The sequence below is a fragment of the Hippopotamus amphibius genome, chromosome 2, assembly GCF_030028045.1.
Source record: "Hippopotamus amphibius kiboko isolate mHipAmp2 chromosome 2, mHipAmp2.hap2, whole genome shotgun sequence".
Classification (NCBI taxonomy): Eukaryota; Metazoa; Chordata; class Mammalia; order Artiodactyla; family Hippopotamidae; genus Hippopotamus; species Hippopotamus amphibius.
Genome location: NC_080187.1, coordinates 199,365,673 through 199,387,152, shown reverse-complemented (window position 1 = coordinate 199,387,152; position 21,480 = coordinate 199,365,673). Strand labels below are relative to the sequence as shown.

Genomic DNA, 21,480 nt, shown 5'->3' with positions numbered 1-21,480 from the left:
ACTTCAAAACCCATCAAACAACTGTTAAAAAAAAGAATAAACAGTCACGAGTGAGAATGGGCCCGATGGTAGTGTTAAGATGACCTTTTTGGGTGTTTGGAGGCCTCTGCTCTGTGTCAAAAGGTTGAACACATCTGCTGTCTGGGCCAATAGGGACTCCTGTGCCAGCACCTGTGCTTCCCATCCTGACTCCATCAGCCCTGTTCCAGGCCTGTCTAGAAGCCCATCTCCCATGAGCACCACGCATAGAGGAACAAAAGCAATGGTTTACAGAGAGGAGATGGTCACGGTGCCTCTGTTCCAGGCCTGTCTAGAAGCCCATCTCCCATGAGCACCACGCATAGAGGAACAAAAGCAATGGTTTACAGAGAGGAGATGGTCACGGTGCCTCTGTTCCAGGCCTGTCTAGAAGCCCATCTCCCATGAGTACCACGCATAGAGGAACAAAAGCAATGGTTTACAGAGAGGAGATGGTCACGGGTGCCTTGACCTTTCCTACTCAATTATGATAATAAATCCCTTTCCGCTTCGCAAGTCGCTCACACAGGAAAGAAGGGTCTGCTCCTGCCAAGCCTGGGCTCGGGGCCCAGCGAGCCTCACCTCAGACTTCTTGAGCATTTCCTTCGCTTTGGCCTCGTCACCTTGCAGGTCAGCAACCTGCCTCTGAAGCCGGGCCACAGTGCGCTCCAGCTCTTCCGCACTTCCCCGCAGCTTCTCGTTCTCCTCTTGCAGAGCCTTCATGCGCATCTCAGCCCCCACCTGGGTGTGCTCTGCGGCACTGTTCCGACTGGCCAGGACCTCGACGTTCTGTTAAAGACACAGAACAGGTGAACATGGGAGGCAGGGTCAAGGTGCAGCCCCCAGCGTCGAGGAAGGTTGACACTTAATAAAACCTCCTACATGCCGGGCACCTTGCTAAGCCAGGGATCGGCACACCACAGCCTGCAGGCCCAGCCCGCCTGTTGTTAAAAATAAAGTGTTACTGGAACACTGCCAAGCCCATTCAGGGGCACACTGTCCTCAGCCACTTTCATGCTACAACAGCTGTGTCAGGACTTGTGGCCAAAGCCTAAAACATTTACTATCTGGCTCTTTACAGAAAAAAGTTTGCTGTGTCAAGTCCTTGACGTGAAATTTCAAACCTTTTAACCACTCTAGAAGGTAGGTACTATTCTTATCAATATCTTAAAGACAAACTGGCACTTGGGTAGACTGAGGAACTTGTCCAAGTTCACGTAAAAGGAAGTGCATTCAGGCAGACTGAATCCAGAACCTGTTCTTAAAACCATAGATGAGTACACTTTCCCGACCCCTCACCATGTGCAGGGCCTCTTAGTAGAAGCTCTTGATGAAGGGCAATTTGTGCTTATAGGGTTTTTTTTTAATGACTAAATGGAAACAAAATGGAAATTAAGATCTGCTTAAATTATAATACAGTTCACAGTGCAAGCTCTAGGAGCTATCGTCTGAAAATGAGCGTATGCTGCACGCAATTCATCACAGGGAGGAATGGTAACAATCACAGGATGACTATTGTTCACTGCAGATGTCACGTGGGCTTTTTATTTTGGGGCTCAGCATCTTAAAAGTGATGGTAAGTGGCCTTGTGCAGAATTCCACCTCTCCCAGCAGACCTCTCATCTTCCATTTCTTTACTACAAAGATGCCAATACCAGTAAACCCAGGGCTCACAAAACAGGGCTACAGATGCCCCCGAGGAAAGGAAGGCCCAGGGAAGCCAAAATTTGGCTTTGAAGGCTATGGCACAGCCCACCTGGGAGAGCCATCTGCCAAAATCTCCTGCTTACACAGCCTTTCAGAAAGATCTTTAAATCTCGTAACAGTACCGGAAGCTGTATTATCCTGAACTTCACCACACTGAGAGTTTCAGAAACCAGAGCATCTTTTCACCACCCAAATGTTTAATTCATCAGAGTCAGGCTACTGAGTCAGAACAAGGGTGGCGGCCACTGTTAGGAGAATTCGATGGTGCCCGACAGCTGGGATTCCTCCATGACTCTTTGGACATATCATCTTCTACGGAAACCAGCAAGACCACCAAGGAGAAGTTAAAAACCTGAGGAAGGATCTAAAGAATCCAGTAACTGGTCAAACCAGGGAAAGAAAGAGAAAAGTCCAGATGGTCCATTCCTGCCCTAACTTTCCCATTAAGAGATAAGAGACTACAAAAGCTATGGTTATCAAATGGTATTCGAGTAAGGATACACACATAGTTTAATGACACAGAACTGGGAGTCTAAAAATAAACCCAACATTTACAGTCAACTGATTCTCAACAAGGGAGCCAAGACGACTCAAGGAGGGAAGAGAATAGTCTTCAACAAATGGTGCTGCGACTAGTGGACATCCAAATGCAAAAGCATGAAACTAGATCCTTTCCTTACACCACACACAAACATTAACTCAAAATGGATCACAGACCTAAATCTAGAACTATAAATCTCTTCTAAAAGAAAACACTGGAGCAAATATCGTGAGTTTGAGTTATGCAAGGCTTCTTAGATACACTACCAAAAGAACAAGTGACAAAAGAAAAATGAGATAAATTATTCACCAAAATCAAAAACTTTTGTGCTAATGATACCTACAAGAAGGTGAAAAGACAACCCACAGAATGAGAGAAAATATTTACAAATCATATATCTGATAAAGCACTCATGTCTAGAATTTATAAAGAATTCTTCAACTCAATAATAAAAAGATAATCCAATTTTTTTTGATGGGCAAAGGGTCTGAATAGACATCTTTGGAAGAAGATATACAAAAGTCCAACGAGCACATGAGAAGATGCTCAACATCATTAGTTACTAGGGAAATGTAAATCAAAACCGCAACAAGCCATTGCACACCTGTCAGGATGGCTATAATCAAAAAGACAGATAATAGCTAGTGTTGGGGAGGATGTAGAGAAATCAGAACCCTCATACATTGCTGGTGAGAACGCAAAATGGTGCAGCCACTTTGTTTAAAATTTTGAGGAACTTTCAAAATGTTTTCCAGAACTATATAAGACCCAGCAATTCTACTCCTAAGCATATACCTAAGAGAAATGAAAACATATGGCCACACAAAAACCTGCACAAAAACTCCACAGCAGTATTATTCATAGTAGCCAAAAAGTGGAAACAACCCAAATGCTCATCAACTGGTAAATGCGTAAACAAATGTGGTCTGTCCATATGATGGAATATTATTTGGCCCTAAAAAGGAATGAAGTACTGATATATGCTACAACATGGATGAAGCTTGAAAACATTATGCTAAATGAAAGAAGTCATTTGTAAAGGACCACATACTGACATTTACATAAAATGTCCCCAACAGGCAAATATATAGAGATGGAAAATAGATTAGTGGTTGCCTAGAGCTGAGGGGAATGAGAAAATTGGGAGATGACAGCTAAAGGGTACAGGGTTTGGGATTAAAATATACACACTACTATATATAAAACAGATAACCAGCAAGGACTTACTGTATAGCACAGGGAACTCTACTAATATCTTTTAACAACCTATAATGGAAAAGAATTTAAAAAATATAACTGAATCATTTTGCTGTACACCTGAAACTAACACAACACTGTAAATCAACTATTTCAACAAAAATTTTTTAAAAGTCATGATATCATGCATAAAAAGTTAAATAGTATATAGTTTATGATCTCACTTTTAATTTTTATTTTATTTTATTCTTTTGGCTACACCATAAGGCATGTGGGATCTTAGTTCCCTGACCAGGTATTGAACCTGCACCCCCAGCAGCGGAAGTGCTGAGTCTTAACCACTGGACCGCTAGGGAAGTCCCCGATCCCGTTTTTTAAATAAACATTGAGATAGATAGATATATTTGTTTTGTTTTGGTCTAAGTCTACTCCTTTCCTTCACACCCATTCTTAGCTGGCCAACTCCTCCTCCAGTGTCCTCAGGAGGCCTCCCCAACCCTGACCCTGAGCCTCCAAGCGTCCATCAGGAGCCGCAGTAAGGGCTGTCTCCCCTGCCTGAACTGCCCAGAGTACAGGGTTTCTTTCGGGGGCGATGAAAGTGTTCTAAAACTAACCGTAGCAACCGTTGCAGAACTCTGTGAACGTACTAAAAACCACTGGTTTTGCACTTTAAATAGCTGAATTGTATGTTAAGTATCTCAATATGGCTGATTTTTAAAAAGAGGAAAAAAGAACAAAGGAAACCTAGAGCCTGAGTTGCAAGGAGGGGATGGAGGATCTGAGGTCCACCGAGGTACTATTGATAACAAGAGACTGAAGACATTTGCCTAAATCTTCTGGTAAAGCGAAGAACACTTCCATGTGCAATCAGTGATCTTTCATTCACCCAGACATCTCAGGAAGAGCAAGGATACTGAAAACCAGATCTGGTTTAAGCTGGATTTAGGCCTACCTGGCACCCTGACCTTCCAGATAAAGGACCTTGTGCTGTGTTTTGATGTTCAAAACTTGGCATTTTCTCTGTTTGGAAGTTGCAGGGCACATTCTGAGTCCATCTGTCTTGGGAGGATGGACCAGGCAGGTTATCCCTCAGCTGCGGGTGGCAGGGTCTGCTCCAATCCCAGCCCTCAGCTTCACAGGCTGAGTGTGACTCTAAGGGAGCCTGTGGGTGTTGAGATACTTAGTCCTGTTTTGACGATTTGTAAATGATAACATGCTTTGCACTGTGTCTTCCCAGTGTGGTAAACCACGTTACGGTTACAAACAAATTTAACTTAAGCCTCCACTGGCAAACCTTTCCAGACCTGCCCCCACCCCACCCCTATGCCCTCAGGTGACTATTTCATGTAAAGCCCACAGGATAAACTTGCTTTTCCTGAAGCCATACCTAATTCATTTGCAGCAGTGCTGGAATCTAAAAGAATAAAAATCATATCCCTTTGTTCAAGGCAAGTCCTACATGCAAGTTCTTCTCCATGACTTCCCAGTGAAGAAAAGAAAATTGGTCTAGCAGGACTCCAAAAGCTCTTCCAACTTTGAACTTTGATCTATGCACCATCTTTTCTAAATGCTTAAGTTTTGTATCTCATAACTGTGGCAAAGGTAGCAGCAAGACCTGTAGCAGGACCAGAGCTGGTAAAGATCTATTCTGACAGGTCACTGGGGACAAACACTGCTGACCTCGCTTAATTAACTGCGGGTACTTCATTTCCGTGATTATTCGATCTTCAGCGTCGTACATCACAGCGGGACTAGCTAGGATGTTCCATCGTAAATAAAACCAAAGACCGCAGTTTCTAACAATTCATTTAGCCATATCATACCCTCTATGTAATATCTATTTGTAAAAAAGATCACATGGATTTGTCTTTTAAAATCTTACCTATTATTCATTCATGCAAGCAGTCAGAAAGTTAACAAAAATCAATTCCGAATTCCACTCCAAAAGGTCAGAAACACTACACTAGGTCATCACCACGAAGGCAAAAGTGGCAAATGTGCTACGTTCTCTTGTTTTTCAAGACCACCCCTTAAAACTGCCCTGAGATCATTTTTTCACCTATCAGGCAGCCAAGGTCAAAAGGCTAGAGGGGGGGAAAAAAAAGCCCAGAGAACACAGTGTGTGGTGCTGTAAGGAACAGTTTCCCTCCTCCGCTGCTGGAAGGGCTAGAAACTGGGATGAGCTCCTGGAGGGCAACTTGGTCGCATCAGTCAGGATTATAATGTACCTTCCCTTTGACCCAGAAACCTCTCTTCTAGGCTTATCCTACATGTGTGCAAGATGACATATAAACAAGATTATTAATTGCAGCACTATAATACTGAGATTGAAAACAACTAAATGCCAATTAGGCACTTGTTATATAAGTTACATCAGTTCAATGATATCCTGTGCAGCTGGGGGAAAAAAGGAACATGATTATGTGAAGAAAATGCAGTGAACAGACTAGTACACATGGTGTGCTTCTGTTTGTATAAAAAGAAGGTAATAGGGGATAAATATGTATATACTTGGTTATACAAGAAACTGGTAACACTGGCTGGCTGTGAAGAAGGGAATTGAGTCTATGGAATGAAGCAGACAGAGGTATTTCATTGCAAACAGTCTTGTGAGGTTTTAAACTGTGAACTATGGAAATTCAAGAAATATTTAAAATGTTTAAATAAATACACATTTTTGTTGAAAAGACTGACTACCAATAGCCACAGGCACTTGGAGGACACCCACCTCCCCAGCCCAGTTCTCACTGCCTCCAGCCTCCTGAAACCCGTCCCCGGCACATTCGTGGATACCTCCGGGCCATGAAAGATAGCAGAGCGGGAGCCGGGGAGCAGCTGTACAAACAGAGCAGAGCGCCAACTCTCCCACGCTGGTTTACATAGTTAAGAAATTCCTTTTCACCACATATATCTGGGAGAGTGGAAAAGGTCCAGATGGCCCAGAACCTGCACTTACATGAGCGCGTCTCCAAATTTTCCACCCAAGCAACCCTAACGCAGAGAAGTCCAATGCGGGGTGATGAGAGACACCCAAGGGACTGCAGAGAACTGCTTCCTAGGCTTGGGTTTCTCCATCAAAAATGCAGGTACGCTTTGCAGTCGACACCATAACGTTCATCCTACTCCATGTCTCTTTTCACATCCAGGTACTGGGTCCTTGGTGTTCCAGGAAGACGGGCCACTTCTACCCTGCAGCTGTGGTGAGCACCCTACCGCCCACCCAACCCAGCACACGTCCGCATCATCTCAGCCTGAACAACGGACATAAATCACCTCAAGAATGGAGTTCTCAGTTTTAATTCTAAAAGACGTGCATCTAGGAGTGTCGGGGAAGGAGCAGAGCGTTCTGCAGTTAGCCAATCAGATTAGATTCAAATCCAGCCGGTTCCTCTTTTGGGGCCTTTCCACTGGGCCTGGCCTCATAGAGCCTTGGTTTCCTCACTGTAAAAGAGGGAAGAAGTTGCCTGCCTATTCTTATTGTAAATATCTAGTTAAACGAGACAATGGCCCTTGCACCTGATAACGCTATTATGACCAAGCCAGTGAAACCCAGGTGTATTTGCCACGAGATCAGGACTTTGCCCAACTTACCTACTGAGGTTCTAAATTCTCTAACCTGGCTTCAGACTATAAAGTGCCCATTTTTCCCAGCTCAGTATCAAGCCTAGATTTCTCAAAAGAGAGAAACAAGATCTTTTAATAGTCTTTCCAGGGCAACTGTACTGCCCAAATTACATGACCCCTTACTTTAAGGGCAAGTCAGGTTTCTTGGTTGGCTAATTCATTAAAAATTCAGCCCCATTTCCCATCCAGGAAGGTCTGGCAAACTGATGGCAACTAAGAAAATTCTTCCAAAACACAAACAGCATGTTTCAACAAGCTGAATTGCTAAATTTCCACTACTTTTGAAATAGTTGACTTTTAACCATATGCTCCAATTACTGGTTTAAAAGGGGGTTGAAAGAGGAATATATAATTGTTATCACCAAAAAAAAAAAAAAGGCAAACCCCCAATCTCTGCCTGGTACCACCATTCATTGCAAATAATGACGTGCTTACAAGCTGGCACACTTTCATGTGTTAACACCCACGATTAGAAATGTTCACACTGTCTCCTGGGGCCAGGGGAAACTTTTATCCACGACAAGCACAAAACTCCCCAACAGCACCACAAACGGCCACATCTGGGTGTTTTTCCCAAAGGTGCTGATGCACCTTCCTTGCAGGAACACACAGCAGACAACACCTCGGAGAGGCTCACGCCTCAATAAAGAAGATATGGCACATATAAACAATGGAATATTACTCACCCATAAAAAGGAATGAAATGGAACTATTTGTAGTGAGGTGGATAGACCTAGAGTCTGTCATACAGAGTGAAGTAAGCCAGAAAGAGAAAAACAAATACTGTATGCTAACACATATATACTGAATCTAGAAAAATGGTACTGATGAACCTAGTGGCAGGGCAGGAATAGAGACGCAGACATAGAGAACGGACTTGAGGACACCAGGGGGAGGGGAAGCTGGGATGTAGTGAGAGAGTAGCATTGATATGTACACACTACCAAATGTAAAATAGATGGCTAGTGGGAAGCTACTACAGAGCACAGGGAGATCAGCTTGATGCTTTGTGAAGACCTAAAGGGGCGGGATAGGGAGGGTGGGAGGGAGGCTCAAGAGGGAGGGGATATGGGGATATATGTATACACAGAAACTGACACAATACTGTAAAGCAATTATACTCCAATAAAGACATTAAAAAAAAAAAAAAAAGTAATTGCATAGGAAGAGGCCCTCCTGGCTTGTCCTAATGCAGACCCAACACATAAGACATACCAGGTTTTACTAATTAACAAGGCCTCTTTCACAGCTAGGTTTTGTTTCTTTTCTGTCTCCCTTTTTTGCTGAATGAGGGAAAACAGCTGAGGCGTGGAGGCCGGGAGTCCAGAAGATGGAATGCTGGCTCTTGGTTCCACGTCACCAGCCGCCCCCACACTCCAGTGAGTGAGGCTGCAGGAGCTCAGCTGATGGGTCCCCGAAGGGTCCCCGAGGCCAGGTCATCTCTGGGAGGTCACCACCCTTCCACCTCATGGCTGTGGGCATCACCGTCACGTCCACCGTGAGGACCTGGGTCACAACGGTGAGTGCCTTTCTCACTCTGAACGTGTGGAGAACCAGGTGGCCTGTGTTACGGTTTCAGCTTCCCCTTTACCTGAGCAACAGTAAACTACTGAGGAAAAGAAGTAGCATCTGTTTTAGTCACAAACTGCTCCCTTCCTCTCTTTCCCTAGTTACCTATGGATGTCTCTGGCACGAGGCCTCTAAGCCAGGGCTCCTCACATTTTAACAAGCACAGGACTCACCCGGATCTTGTAAATGCTCATTCCGACTCAGGAAGCACGAAGGCCGGGGCTCTGTATTCCTAACAAGCTCCCAGGCGGTGCCCGCAATGCTGGCCTGTGGGTCCCGCTGTGAGGAGTGAGGTCCAGACTGAGGAGAGGCTGCCCCGACCTCGGGGACCCCTGCAGACACTCACGGCTCACGTCCCCACTCTCCAAGTCCTTTATGCTTCCTGGCACAACTCCAGCGCCTGGGACCGGGTGTCAGGCAGCCTGGGTGCCACTGCAGGCTGTGCAGCCAGCTGTGACCTCTGCAAACCCGTGACCCCTCTGAACTCCACTCATACCCCTAAAGAAAGCGTAATACATTATACCTGCTCTAAATGGGTCAGAAACCACCCTCCCCCCAAAAAAAGAAATACATAAGCTTCAAAAAGCTGAGATCCCTGCACTAATGTCAAGCAATGGGTTTTTCCTTTCTCTTTTTTGACTGCCTACTTACCATTTTTGGTGAAAGTGAGGTTAAGCCATTGAAAAACATCATTTTAAAACTCCTACTCTAAGAGCAATGTCAGAGTTTCCAAAAATTCTCTCACTACATTTCCCAAATGCCAGCACCAGTTTTTCCCAACATATCTGTAGTTCAGAACTGAACTGGTTTTACAGTTATCTCATTGATAAGCTGTTTGTGGCAATGGAGAAGTGTGTGAGGAAGATGGGAATAAATGTGGCAAAGAAAATAATAAAGGAGAGACCACTCATTACCAAAACCCTAAATATTTTCAAGGAAGAGTTGATTCCAAAGCCAGAATAATGGAGATAAGTATTCAATTTCCTTTTGTTAGAAGATGTGGATTCCGGACTTGACTCAGCTAGTAATTTACTATATGACAACTTTAGGCAAGTCATTTAACTTCCGTCTGCCCTCAGTCTCCTCCTCTGTAACATGAAATGGTCAGTCCAGCTAATTTCAATGTCCCTGCCAGCCCTAAAGTCTGAGATGTCTGGGATTCAAGAATGAACTTGAAGAAATTGGGCAATATTAGGCAACCACTAAACTAAGGATTTCAGAGGTTTTACCCCCATAACATTGTACTTAAACTTCATTTTCAAATGCCGTCAGTAAAACTCAGATGGTTTCTCACTAGTGTCCTTGCCATGGCATCTAGAGCTGAGGACCACATCTAAAGACCAACTTCCTGCCATGAAGCAAGGAGTTACTAGCTCATTCTCTCCATGGTCACCAACTTGCCAGAACGCACCGGGTTGGACAGTTACCATGCTTAATGAAGATTGTTTACATCCTGTTTTTTCATTGCTCTGGTAGTGATTTTCCTGCTTACAAAACCACCTAAAAGATACTCCCTTTTAATCATATTCAATTGCTCAGTTTTTCCTGTAGTAACTTTGTGATTATATAGGCTAAAAATACCATTGGTTTCTTCACAACGTCCTTGTGAAGTAAGTCAATACATCTCCATTTAAATGGTTAAGAAACCAGCAAGATTTACTCTGAGTGGCCTGTAATTCAGACATAGGTTCAAGACAAAAACTATGCTAATAAAATGCCTCACACTTGCTCACAGAATCCATTTGACAAAGGTTATCATTTAAGCCACACAACAAACCTAGAGATACCCAACGTGGGAATAAAAATGCCTAGGATAAAAGTACTCTTCACTTAGTACATGAAGTGTGAGTGGAATGCCAGTTTACTTTAATATTCATTATTGTTTAATGTTTTTTATCTAGATCTAGCATTTTATATAATTGTAGCTAATAAAAAATTAATGAAAAAATTTTCAAAAAAAATTACTCTGCACACAAACCAGATCAAGCAATTTCCCCAAGAGGTAACAAGCTCAACAGTAGTTCAGGCCTTAACATATGGTGTGATTCCACTGACACGAAACACCTATGATAGGCAGATCCACAGAGAGGAAGTAGACTCATGGTTGCCAGGGGACCGAGGAAGGGGGAGTTTGGACGTAAGGGGCTTCGTTTGGGGATGATGGACATGTTTTGCACTTGGACAGTGGTGATGGTCGCCCAACCTTGTGAATATATAAACACCGGTGAATTGTACACTTTAAAATGGTGAAAACACTGAATTTTACATTATGTGACTCATCTCTAAAAACAAGAGTTCAGGCCTTGGAGTTTGCCAACCTGAACCGGCCTTGCTTGTTCGGCTCTAAGTCTTGGTGCTCCTCATTGTTCTAATAATGAATGGAGACGTTATGCTAAGCGCGTTGCAGTGTTTCAGGCACACAGTAAGAGGACGACAATTGATGACAGTTACTTATAAGGTCATGCAGCCCCACGTCACAAACCAGGACTTGCACCCAGCTCTCCGACACCTGTCTCTGATCTCTGCTACTTGCTGCCAGCTTCTTCCAAGCAGGGCAGCAGCTTCCAGGGAAACTCCCCCCAGTCACCCAAAGAAGGGAAAAGGAAGATCCACACCTACCAACCGGGGGCGTCAGCAACGTCCACACATTCACCCGGGTTTGATGTGGGGGTGGGGGGTGGATATGCTACTGTACCATGAAACAGCATTTCAAGAGCGCCTCCGAAACAGAGCCCTGGTTACAGACTTTTAATAATGCTTCTGCCTTTATTTTTTTTACACCACTCCTTAAAAACCCTTACAAAAATTTCCCCAGGGTCCCGGAGAGTCAAAGAACCTCACATCACAGCTGTAAGACACCATTTCACTCACCATGAGGGCCGCAGTCTATGCTGATCTTGTGACCAACAGGTAAACGTTCTGTTTATAAAACCCAACATCCCCCCACGGTGCAGTCAGCCCTTCAAGGAGCCGCCAGCTGGCGGAAGGGACTCCACCCGGACAATGTCATGAGTTCAGACCTCTGCGTCACCAGGAAAATACTGGGGGGGGCGTCTGATGAGGAAAAAAAGCAAGGGTTAGACACCTGGTCAGAATGACTTTGTCACTGACAGACCAAACAGCTTCACAAACAGTTAAAATCAGCTTGCCGTCAGCACACACACACGTCCAACAGGTTGAACAGGATTTCCGAAGACAGAGGATAAACAGGTTCTCCAGAGCACTGCCTACTGGGGAGCTGTGGGGACCCCTCCAAGATAAACCAAAGCTCAATCTGGATGTCAACAGGCCTTAATTGAGTCCACCGGTCTATGCGGTTTCCTGCTCAGAAATCTTATTTGCTAAAGCTGACCCTTCAACATTCCCATTTCGCTGCTATCATATTTCCATAAACGCTGAGATGATTAATCCCAAGTTGCAGACATGATTCCATTTAAAAAGTTTAAAGAGAAATTCTCAGACCAAGAACTCTCAATCTCATGACCATTCCCATTAGCGCCTCTTTGCACCCCCAAAGGAGACCCATTTCCACGCAGAAAATCAACTTTTCCCTTCATCCCCCTTCCTTCACGGCTGCAGGAACCATGATAACAGGGGCTGGAGAAAGAAAATCTGGACTGATCTCATGTTTGGGATGGAAGAGGCTGGACCGATACCTCTCAACGCGCTTTTCAGGCGGGTTCCCGCGATCTCCAGGGTTAAGACATACAACAAAGGTGACCTTTATTTATTTCCTCCTTCCAAGGTGTAGGCTGTTCCCTGGGTCGGAGCGGCGCAGACTGGTCTCTTGCGGAGCCCACGCACGGTCTCTGCTTGGGTCAGCACTAACTCTAACGGCCGGGCAAAGGGAGGAGAACCGGAAACAGGAATGTCCTCATCCAGGGAGGGTCACCTGCCCACTCCGAGGTTATGTCCAAGTCACAGTTTCTCAGAATCACAGTTTGGTTTTTTAAAAACAGGAGTGGCCTCACACATCTATTCCCTGCATGGATCAAGAAAAATGAAAGAGGACAGCGCCAAGTGTCCAAACACGAGTCACTATGGGAACAGCAAACGCATCCAGGAAGGAATTCGCACGTACCACCCGGAAGTTATAGGACATACACTGCAGGTCTCCTAGACGGAGGCCTTGGAGGAGGCATGGTGACTGGTTGGTCTCCGACCCCTTGGACTAATTGTTTCCCAGCCATGGCTGTTGGCAGGACTCTCACTCAGTCCCTCCATTTCTGAATAAAGGGAGAAAAGACACCTCTCCTCTCAGAAGAGCTGGGAGAGACAGAGAGGAGAGAGTCACCAAGTCTCATCAAAGACCTACCCCAGGATGGCTCAAGGGCCAAGCGCATTGTTTGTTTGTTTTTGTTTTGTGTTTAAAGGCCATTTTGGGTACCTACCATTGAGACTCCACGAGTCACCATGGTGGGTCACTGGTGCTTCTCCCTTGCAGACACACGGATGACGGTGCTTGCCTGTCTCCTTGAAGTCAGGTGTGGCTTCGGGCAATGAAATGTGAGTGCAAGTAACACGTGCCACACCTGGGTACAGGCTCTGAGAGCCCCTTAGTGCTTCACCAACTGCTCCTCCCACTGCTTCATCCCAAAGAGCCAGTGGGGCTGTAACAAGGAAAGAGCACGGCTTCCGCAGTCAGGCAGTCTTGGGCTCAAATCTTGACTCAGCCACCTACTAGCCACGTGACCCCCAGCCAGTCAATCACCCTTCCCTGAGCTCCGTCTCCCTCAGCTTTGAAGTAGCAGTTACGTGCCTCGCCACGCAGAGGCACGGGCCGGGGTGGGGCTGGGGGAGTTAAAGGCCGTGAATGCAAGGCGTGCAGCGCGTGGCCGGGCGGACGGTGACATTTAGAAACAGAGGGGACAGCAGCGACCCTCGTCCTTCTCGTCACCCCGCTCTGGTCCCTTACCAGCTGCGGAACTAGAGCCCCTGCTTCCCGCTCTGCGGGTGGGGACGTCACACGGTGCCCCCTCTCAGGCTGGCAGCTAGGGCTCGTGTGAGAGCATCGGGGGAGCCGCCAGCACCGTGCAGGCACAGTCGGCAGCTGCGCAGGAAGCGAGGTACCCACCCTCGCCCCGACGCTAAGCCCTTTATTCTGCCTGCCCTGCGCAAGCCCCGGAGCACCAAGGGCCAGCGAAGCGGCACCCCACGCACACGGAGGGCCCAGTCCTCGACTGGCTTTTGGCCCTGGGCTCTAGGTTGCCCTCCATGCCCCATCTGACCAGAACCTGACTCTCCCATCCCCAGCCAAGTCACTGGCTGCCATTTACGGGACCACAAGCACTGCTCCGCTCAGGGACTCTGAGTCCAGGGACTTGGCACACCAAGCTGACCCCAAGATACCCACACCAGCCTGGGTGACCCACCAGTGTGAGAGGCCCCCTTAGATATTATTTGCAGGGATCTGGCCCATCCCTGGGGCCAGCTCTGCAGGAGTGAGGGGCGGTGCTCGCCAGGGCCCCTGCTGACCTATGATTGAGGGTTCAGAGAGCCGGGAGGCTCCTCCCAACCCCAGCTAGGACAGCGCATGCCGGCGAGGCTCTGAATCTACCTCACATCTAGGGAAATCTGCCGTTTGCCACCAGACCCCTGGCCAAACGCTAAAAGCATCCTGAACTGTGTGTCCTTAGGTGGTAGCTTAATGAAGCGCTATCACTGGTGCTGGGACATCCCAACTGACTGGCCCACACTGAAGGAACCCCGGAGGCAGGATGGAGCAGGTGACCCAGTCCCGGGGCAGCCTCTCACTAGCTGTTCGTCCTGAGGCAAGTCACAACCTCTCTGAGCCATCCAGTGTCAGGGGAGAAGGAAACATAATTGGCTTATTGATTGTATTCAAGCACTCACCATCAATTGTCTACACTCAATAAATACATAAGTTGAACGAGGCACAGAGCCATTTGTGAAGAGTCTGAAGTCCCACGAGAGTGTTAAACGTTCACAACTGAAACATGAGTAGTCATCACGGCCTCAAGAAAGGGTCACGAGCCCAACAGTCAAATGCCTCTAAGCTTGCATCCACCTCTGCGATCAAGAATATGGCGCCCGCACCACAGAAAAAGGTTATTTTCTCTCTCCAGCCTACCAGCGTTTCCATTTCTCCAGATAAGTTCAAACAGACCTGGATATTCACTCACTCATTCATATCTTACTCATAAAGTGGCAGCATGTCAGTGCTATTTGGGATACCAAGTTTGTCTGGTTCGAACCCCCAGCCAAATTTCCAACATCCACTCGCCGCCCCACGCCATCTCTCTCCACCCCCACGTCTTTGATAGATAAGCAGACATCCAGCCCCCGCTTCCTGGGGCTGGAAACCCACGACCTCTCAAAACAAGCCTTTCCGTTTTCTCTCCGCTCGCAGCCATGGATGTGTCTCCCTCGTGCTGCGCTGATATCTGCTTCCTACAGTGTCACTGGGACCAACCAAGAAGGGCGTAGTCCTTCCTCCAAACGACAGCCTCTCAAGCGCCTGAAGCCCACTCCTTCACACCATCTCACCTTGTCTTCGTCTTTAGGCTAAACTTTCAAAGGTCCTTCTTCACCCACTGGGGTGCGCTATCAAGTAGCCTTTCCAAGTGTGGGGCCAAAACCAGAACACCACTTCCTGAAGAGTCCTGCAGGCTGTGGTCTTGATTAGTAAGTACCCCAGGCTCCCGAGACAAAGTTTTTCGGTAAATACAATAGTCGGATCCCCTCACAGATACGTGTCTGCACAGACCAGAGAGGAAACCTGGTTCCACAAGCCAGAGAAAATGCTGGCTGCCTCGAGACAGACATCCACGAGACCCTTCCCAGGACCCGTCCTGTGAGTGGCACTGCAGGGGCCAATGGTGACAGTGAGGGTGTCACTGCTGGGGACTTCCTGTTCCCATCCTTTCTTCAGCCGCCAGCCCCATTCCACTTCTCCCCACCAGGGTACCCACAACATCCCTCCGGCTCTCGTGCATTTCTCAGATAGCTCCAGGAACTCACCCTGCTGCCTCAACCCCATTCTCTTTGCTGGTAAGTTATACCTTAGCTCTTCTGGGGGAAAAAAGAGAAGACAATGCCTTTTTCCTCCCACACTTCTCTCTCCTTATAGCCCGTCCCATTCCAGGGCTACGCCTGGGGAACTAGCCCCGGTTCCCCACTGGCCCCAGCTGAGCTGCAGTTGCATCTCACAGGACAAGGCTCTGGGCCAGGCAGGCGTAACACCACCTACGGAGTGCTGGCTCTATGCCAAGCACTGTGCCCACCCCATGGGCACCTCACTTAGTTCTTAAGTTACCCCTTCCGCATCCCTTCTGGGAGGCACACTGTTAAATCCTTTGCTTATAAGTGAGGAAACGGAGACACTGAGAGGTTAAGTGATTTGCTTTGGTCTCAGGGCCAGGAAGCAGCAGAGCCAGATACAATCCCAGGCGGCCTGACGTGAGAGCCCTGCAGACCGACCACCAGCCAGTGAGCTCTTCACAGGCGGGGCCTGCATCTCACTCCACGCCCCATCCCTGCCAGTGCCTGGCACACACTCTACTCACAACTCAAGTTCAGTGAATTAATTGGCTCTGTTTTTAAGTGTCTAAGTATATGCGAACACATCCACTAATAGTCACCAAATGCACACACTGCCCACGGCACATTTATGTGATATTATTTTATCAACACACACGATTTCTACTGTGTCATGAGCTAGATCAGCTTTTGTTACCTGGCCTGAGAACCGAACCTCAATTTATAACCACGTCTCCACGAGAAAGTTCTTTCAACTTCTAAACACCCTAAAAATAAATTTTTAGCACCCTCCTTTCCTAAATTGAGTCTGCAATTAGCAGGTTCCTCCATTAGGGTGCTGTTCACCTCCGCATGACTCAGAGGTCTGTCTGGCCTGAAGTCTGCCTCACTGTGCTGCATCTCTGCCTCAGAAAGATGCCTGAATCTCAAAACAATGTGTGAATTGGACACTCCTCACATTTTTCTTTTTTTTTCTTTTTTCACAAAGGCCCCATTTTCAATCCAAATTTTTCACAGAATTCTAGTTCTCTGAAGGCAAAAGGTCTTACTGAATGTGATAAATGATTGTCCTAATTAGTGAATTTTCAGTTCCCTGAGACACCTGGAATTATTAGCTTAGGAGAAACCTGACATGTTCTAGCCACTCATTTTCCAGATGAGCTAACCAGGGCCTGGAGAGGTTGAATGACTTGTTCAAAGTCTCACAGCGGACTCTCAGCTGTGGCGAGAACCTGACGGGCTTAAATTTAACCACCTCATTAGACATTATCTATTAATCGAAGTGATACCTCTCCTGCCCCCTGACAGTGGCGATGCACTGCTGAACACACACCTTCTCTTCCAGCTCTGCCTGGGAACCCGAGGGCTCCAAGGGAGTCCTTGTGCTCATCTGGCCTCAGAAAAACACAGAGGAGACTCTCTTCTAGCTTTCTGCTGCTGACAGTGGCTGCCTGCCAAGTGGACAAGGTGCGAAGAGAAACATCTTCCATTTCCCTCGCAACCTGAAAGATGCGGTTTCCCCTTCCTACTCCGCCACCGAAGTCCAGAGCCTCAGCTACTCAGTCCTAGAAAACGAGGATACCCAAGTTCTAATACACACCTCACTGTTCGACTCGTTCACAGCACGTCCTCCAGAACCACCTTGCCAAGATGCCACTTTCATCATGACCCATCTCAGCTCAGAGTCCAAAACGATGCTCGACATTTAACAAAATGGATTCAAACTCCTAGCCTGGCCTCCGAAACCTTTCTAAATTAACTTCGATCTACGTATTCAGTCTGATTTTGCCCAAGTCTTCAAATTTTGTGGCCAAAACCTGTCTTTTTATACCGTCTATCAAGTTCATTCCCAATTTCAGGCCTTTGTATAGTATCCAGAACCTGCTGTGGAAAGTACTCTCCAAAAAAGAATTATATAACACAGCATTTCCCAGAAAGTATTCTATAAAACAAAAGTATTGTGGAAGATCTTTTTTAAAAAAAGTAATTTTGTGGTCATATAATTCTGAGCAATTCTTAGAGTTGAGTCTTTTCTTAGAGAATCATAATCCACATTTGGACCACATATTAAAGGCTCTGAGAAGTCCTATAATAGGAAAAGTGATTTAACTTCATCCCCAGAGTTCCCAATTTATCTCAGATCTACCCTCTCTCCTCCATCTCCACTGCCACCACGCCAATCCAAGCTGCCATCATTCCTTCCTGGACAACAGCAAAAGCCTCCTGGATGGTCTACCCACATCCCCTCTTCAATCCATTCCCCACACACTAGGGCAGGAGAGAGTATTCTGAATCCCAAACCAGGTCACGTCATTCCCTGCTCAAATGTTTCAATGACTTTCCTGTGCTCTTGAGGATAGAGGCAAAAACAAACAAAACTTCTGACCTCGATCCACAGGGTTTACATGGTCTACCTACCTTCCCAACTCCATCACATACCATACTTCTCCTCACTCAACCCATCCTTCCACTGGCCTTTTCTCTTCACGTGTCCTCCTGCACCATGTTCCCTCCTACCCCAGGGCCTTTGCACATCTGCCTGGAAGATTCTGCCTCTCCACATCCTTAGCTCTTGTTCATCCCAATCATCACCTCCTCAAGGAAATGGTCCCTGACCTTCCAGACTAGGTCAAACCCCAGCCCCTCTCTTCCATGAGCCTTGTTGCAATTTGTATTTACTTATGTGACTTCTTCCCTTATATCCTCTTCCACTAGACGGTAAGCTTTCTGAAAGGAAGTAGCACGTGTCTGTTTTTGCTCACTAGGTTTAACACAGTGTCTAGCCCTAAGTAAATACTCAAATACACACACACACACACACACACACACACACACACAAACTGCTGAAACAATCAACCTAAAGTATGAGCGACCTATGTGAAAAAATACAATATATTCCATACTGAAGATATAAACCAACTGCTCTGGGAGAGGAGGCAAGGGAGCCTTAACTCTGGTGAGACAGGCAAAGCCGCAAAGTGCTGGGTGCCAAGCAGAGAAGGGAGGGAAAAGGCAGTGCAGACAGGAAAAACAGCACCTGCCAAGGTACGGAAGCTTGGAAGGGCTGGTTGCTCCCTGGTAGATTCTGCTCTACCTCTAGACCACCCCCACCTGCAATCCTCAAGGGAAGGGAGAGTATCTTTTAAGCTCTCCTCCTAGCATGAGAGGTGGTGCACCTGGGGCACAGAAATGTCTGTTATAGTGACAAGTGAGCACCTCCCAGTATCTCAGCCGTGCTCCCTTCCAGGCGGGGGATCCTCAGGGCGGCCTTCCCCGTGGGCGGCTGCCCACAGCACTGCTGCACGGCCTGCATGCTCAGCTCACTGTGGCCTTGAGGTGAAAGCCTCTGCTTACAGATCCTGCAGGGCCCGCCCCTATGCCCAGCCTATACCCTAACCCTCCATTCTTCGCAACTGCCCCATTTCTGGAACCTGCAGGCCTCTTATAAACACCACTCTGTGGTTAGCCGCCATCCCCACCAACACTCCCAGGGATGCCAAATAAGCAGCCTAGATGAAGAGGGTCAGGTCACTCAGGACCCTTTCCTGGGGCTTTGACCTCGCTGGATCAAAGCTGAAGCGGGTGTGTGTGTCTTTAGCCTACTCCCCACCTGCAACAGGGAGACACACGCCAGACGCTTCTCTGAGAGTTTGTTTTAACCAAGAGGAATCCTGTCAGGAACCACCCCGCCCCTCCACCCGCCACCCCCCAATCTAAGCAGGCCTGTTCTTTGTTCCACAAAACAAACAGCTAGTTACAGGCACACACACAGAGGAGCAAACAAAGAGGCCTCTTGCCCAAGACTCTTTCCTGTTGGCCTGACGGGTCACCAGTGCCCTTTGTTTGAAGTCACCAGATGTGCCAGGCACCCACAGCAGCTAAGAGTCTCACTCCCTGACCTTCTATTTCCACTGCCACCCTCACAACACCCAACCCGGTAGGATGGGAGGTGGGGGAGCGAGTCTGCAGCTCTGTTCTGACTGCTGCCACGCTGCTCTCGGAGAAAATGCATCCCTTCCCCTCCCCCCACCCCACACACACAGTGGTCCTCCTGCCTGGCCACTCACTCTTCTGTCCCTCCTGGCCTGAGAGCATCCATCCCGCATGTCTACACGGTGCTGCTAACCACCGTGTTTCACCCCCACCGCGGCTCTGAGGCTCTGTCATTATCCCCATTTTATTCACGGGGAAACTGGGGCTCAGACTCTTTAAGTGCCACACCCCGAATCACAGGGCCCAGGTTCAAACAAGTCTATCCAGCTCCAGAGCACAGGCCGCCAACCTCTTTCTCGCAGGTCTCGATAATTCCTTCGCGAAAGAGACCTGTCAGGGAGTGGAAGGCTGTACTCAACCCAGGTATCAGGTCAAGCACACCTCTCCATCTGGCCAGCAGACAAGTCTCCTGATAAGTAGAACAGTTTTGCTGGAAATAGTCACATTTTGGTTCTAAGACCCTACAAAGAAGGAAACACGGTGGTTTGGGTTTGTTTTTATTTAGCGTATTTGCTGTCTTCATGAGCACGTCCAGCTGCACTTCAGAACAACCCTGTGAATATTTTCCCTGAAAACACACACTTTCCTCCTCTTGTCTTTCACTCACTTATCTTATCTCCACTCCCCGAGCTCCTGAGGCTCCATTCCACAGTCAGTCCTGGTGATCAGTTTTGTTTTTACAAGCAACACTTATCTGGCTTGCTAAGACATTCTTGGCTTTCTAGAAATATGCTTCCATTTTTCTCTGCAACTAGTCACTTTATATGCTTCCAAAGTTATGCCTCCATGTGAACATAGCTGCCTTCTTCACACCCTCACCCTTCCCACGGCATGAACCAAAGCTACAACGCACTGGGACACGAACGCTTTATGGACGTCAATCTACACCAGGGAAAATAATGCCAGTCAGCAGCCAGTGACACTAAACACTTCCCAAGACAATGTGGGTTCATTTAACTCTCTTACTTGGTGTTTATAAGCAACTCCCCAAAATCACTTATCAATAATTGAATATGCAGAACCCCAAAGAAGAGGGTGGTGCCACCTCTGTATTCTCCTAGACAAACGGACAGTCTCCAGGGCTGATGCTTACCACCAACCCTTCCTTCTCTCCTGCATGGTGTCCCTAGGTCAAAAGGGCAAAGTAAGGCTGTTTTTCAGAGTCACCACAGGTATAAAACCAGAAATTTGGGCTTTACAATGTTTGATTCTAAAGAATTCATCAGGTAACAGGCCTGAGGCGTTCCTGACATGGAAGGGAGGCCTTCTATCAAGACAGGTCAACGCATCTTCAAGGTCTGAGAACTGGTGGAAGTTTCAGAGTCACTGCATCTTACGATCCATGAAGAAGCTAGTCATGAGGCCAACACAAAGAAGGCTTGGTGATTAATGAGCGGATTGAGAAAGCAAGAAGAAAACTGATGACATAACGCAAACCAGTTGTTGACAGCCGGTTTTGGGGTCACAAAGGCAAGCTATTTCAGTGACCTCTAAGGAAAAACTTCCTGTAGAAACTACAGGAAAAGTTCAGGGTTGAATGACCCACAGCGTATCACCAAGTTACATGCACAGCTCCTCTAGGCGACAAAGCCCCTGGAAAAAATGTAAGGAAAAATAAAATAAGATCCTGCCTTTGAGGAGTTTCGAGGGGATGACAACCCTCTTCACAACTCCTGTCATACAAGGAATGGGCGATAAATCCCTAAGAAAAGAGCAAAGAGAAAGCGACTGCATCCAGAGAAGGGGAGCTACCTTCTGTAACACTACAGTGAGTATTATACAGGAGCACATGGAGATATTTAGAGGTATGGCAAACTTGCCAGTGCCTGAGC

The 21,480-nt window shown here is 47.1% G+C and overlaps 1 protein-coding gene across 3 annotated transcripts in view; it reads right to left on the bottom strand.

Annotated features, from left to right (window-relative positions):
- The window catches only part of CGNL1 (cingulin like 1), a 157,258-nt gene that overhangs the window by 33,156 nt on the left and 102,622 nt on the right, over positions 1–21,480 (bottom strand). For all 3 annotated transcript variants that reach the window (XM_057723617.1, XM_057723616.1, XM_057723618.1), the window contains one exon: positions 601–807. In XM_057723617.1, coding sequence (XP_057579600.1) covers positions 601–807 — 207 coding nt within the window. The remainder of the gene's footprint in view (positions 1–600; positions 808–21,480) is intronic.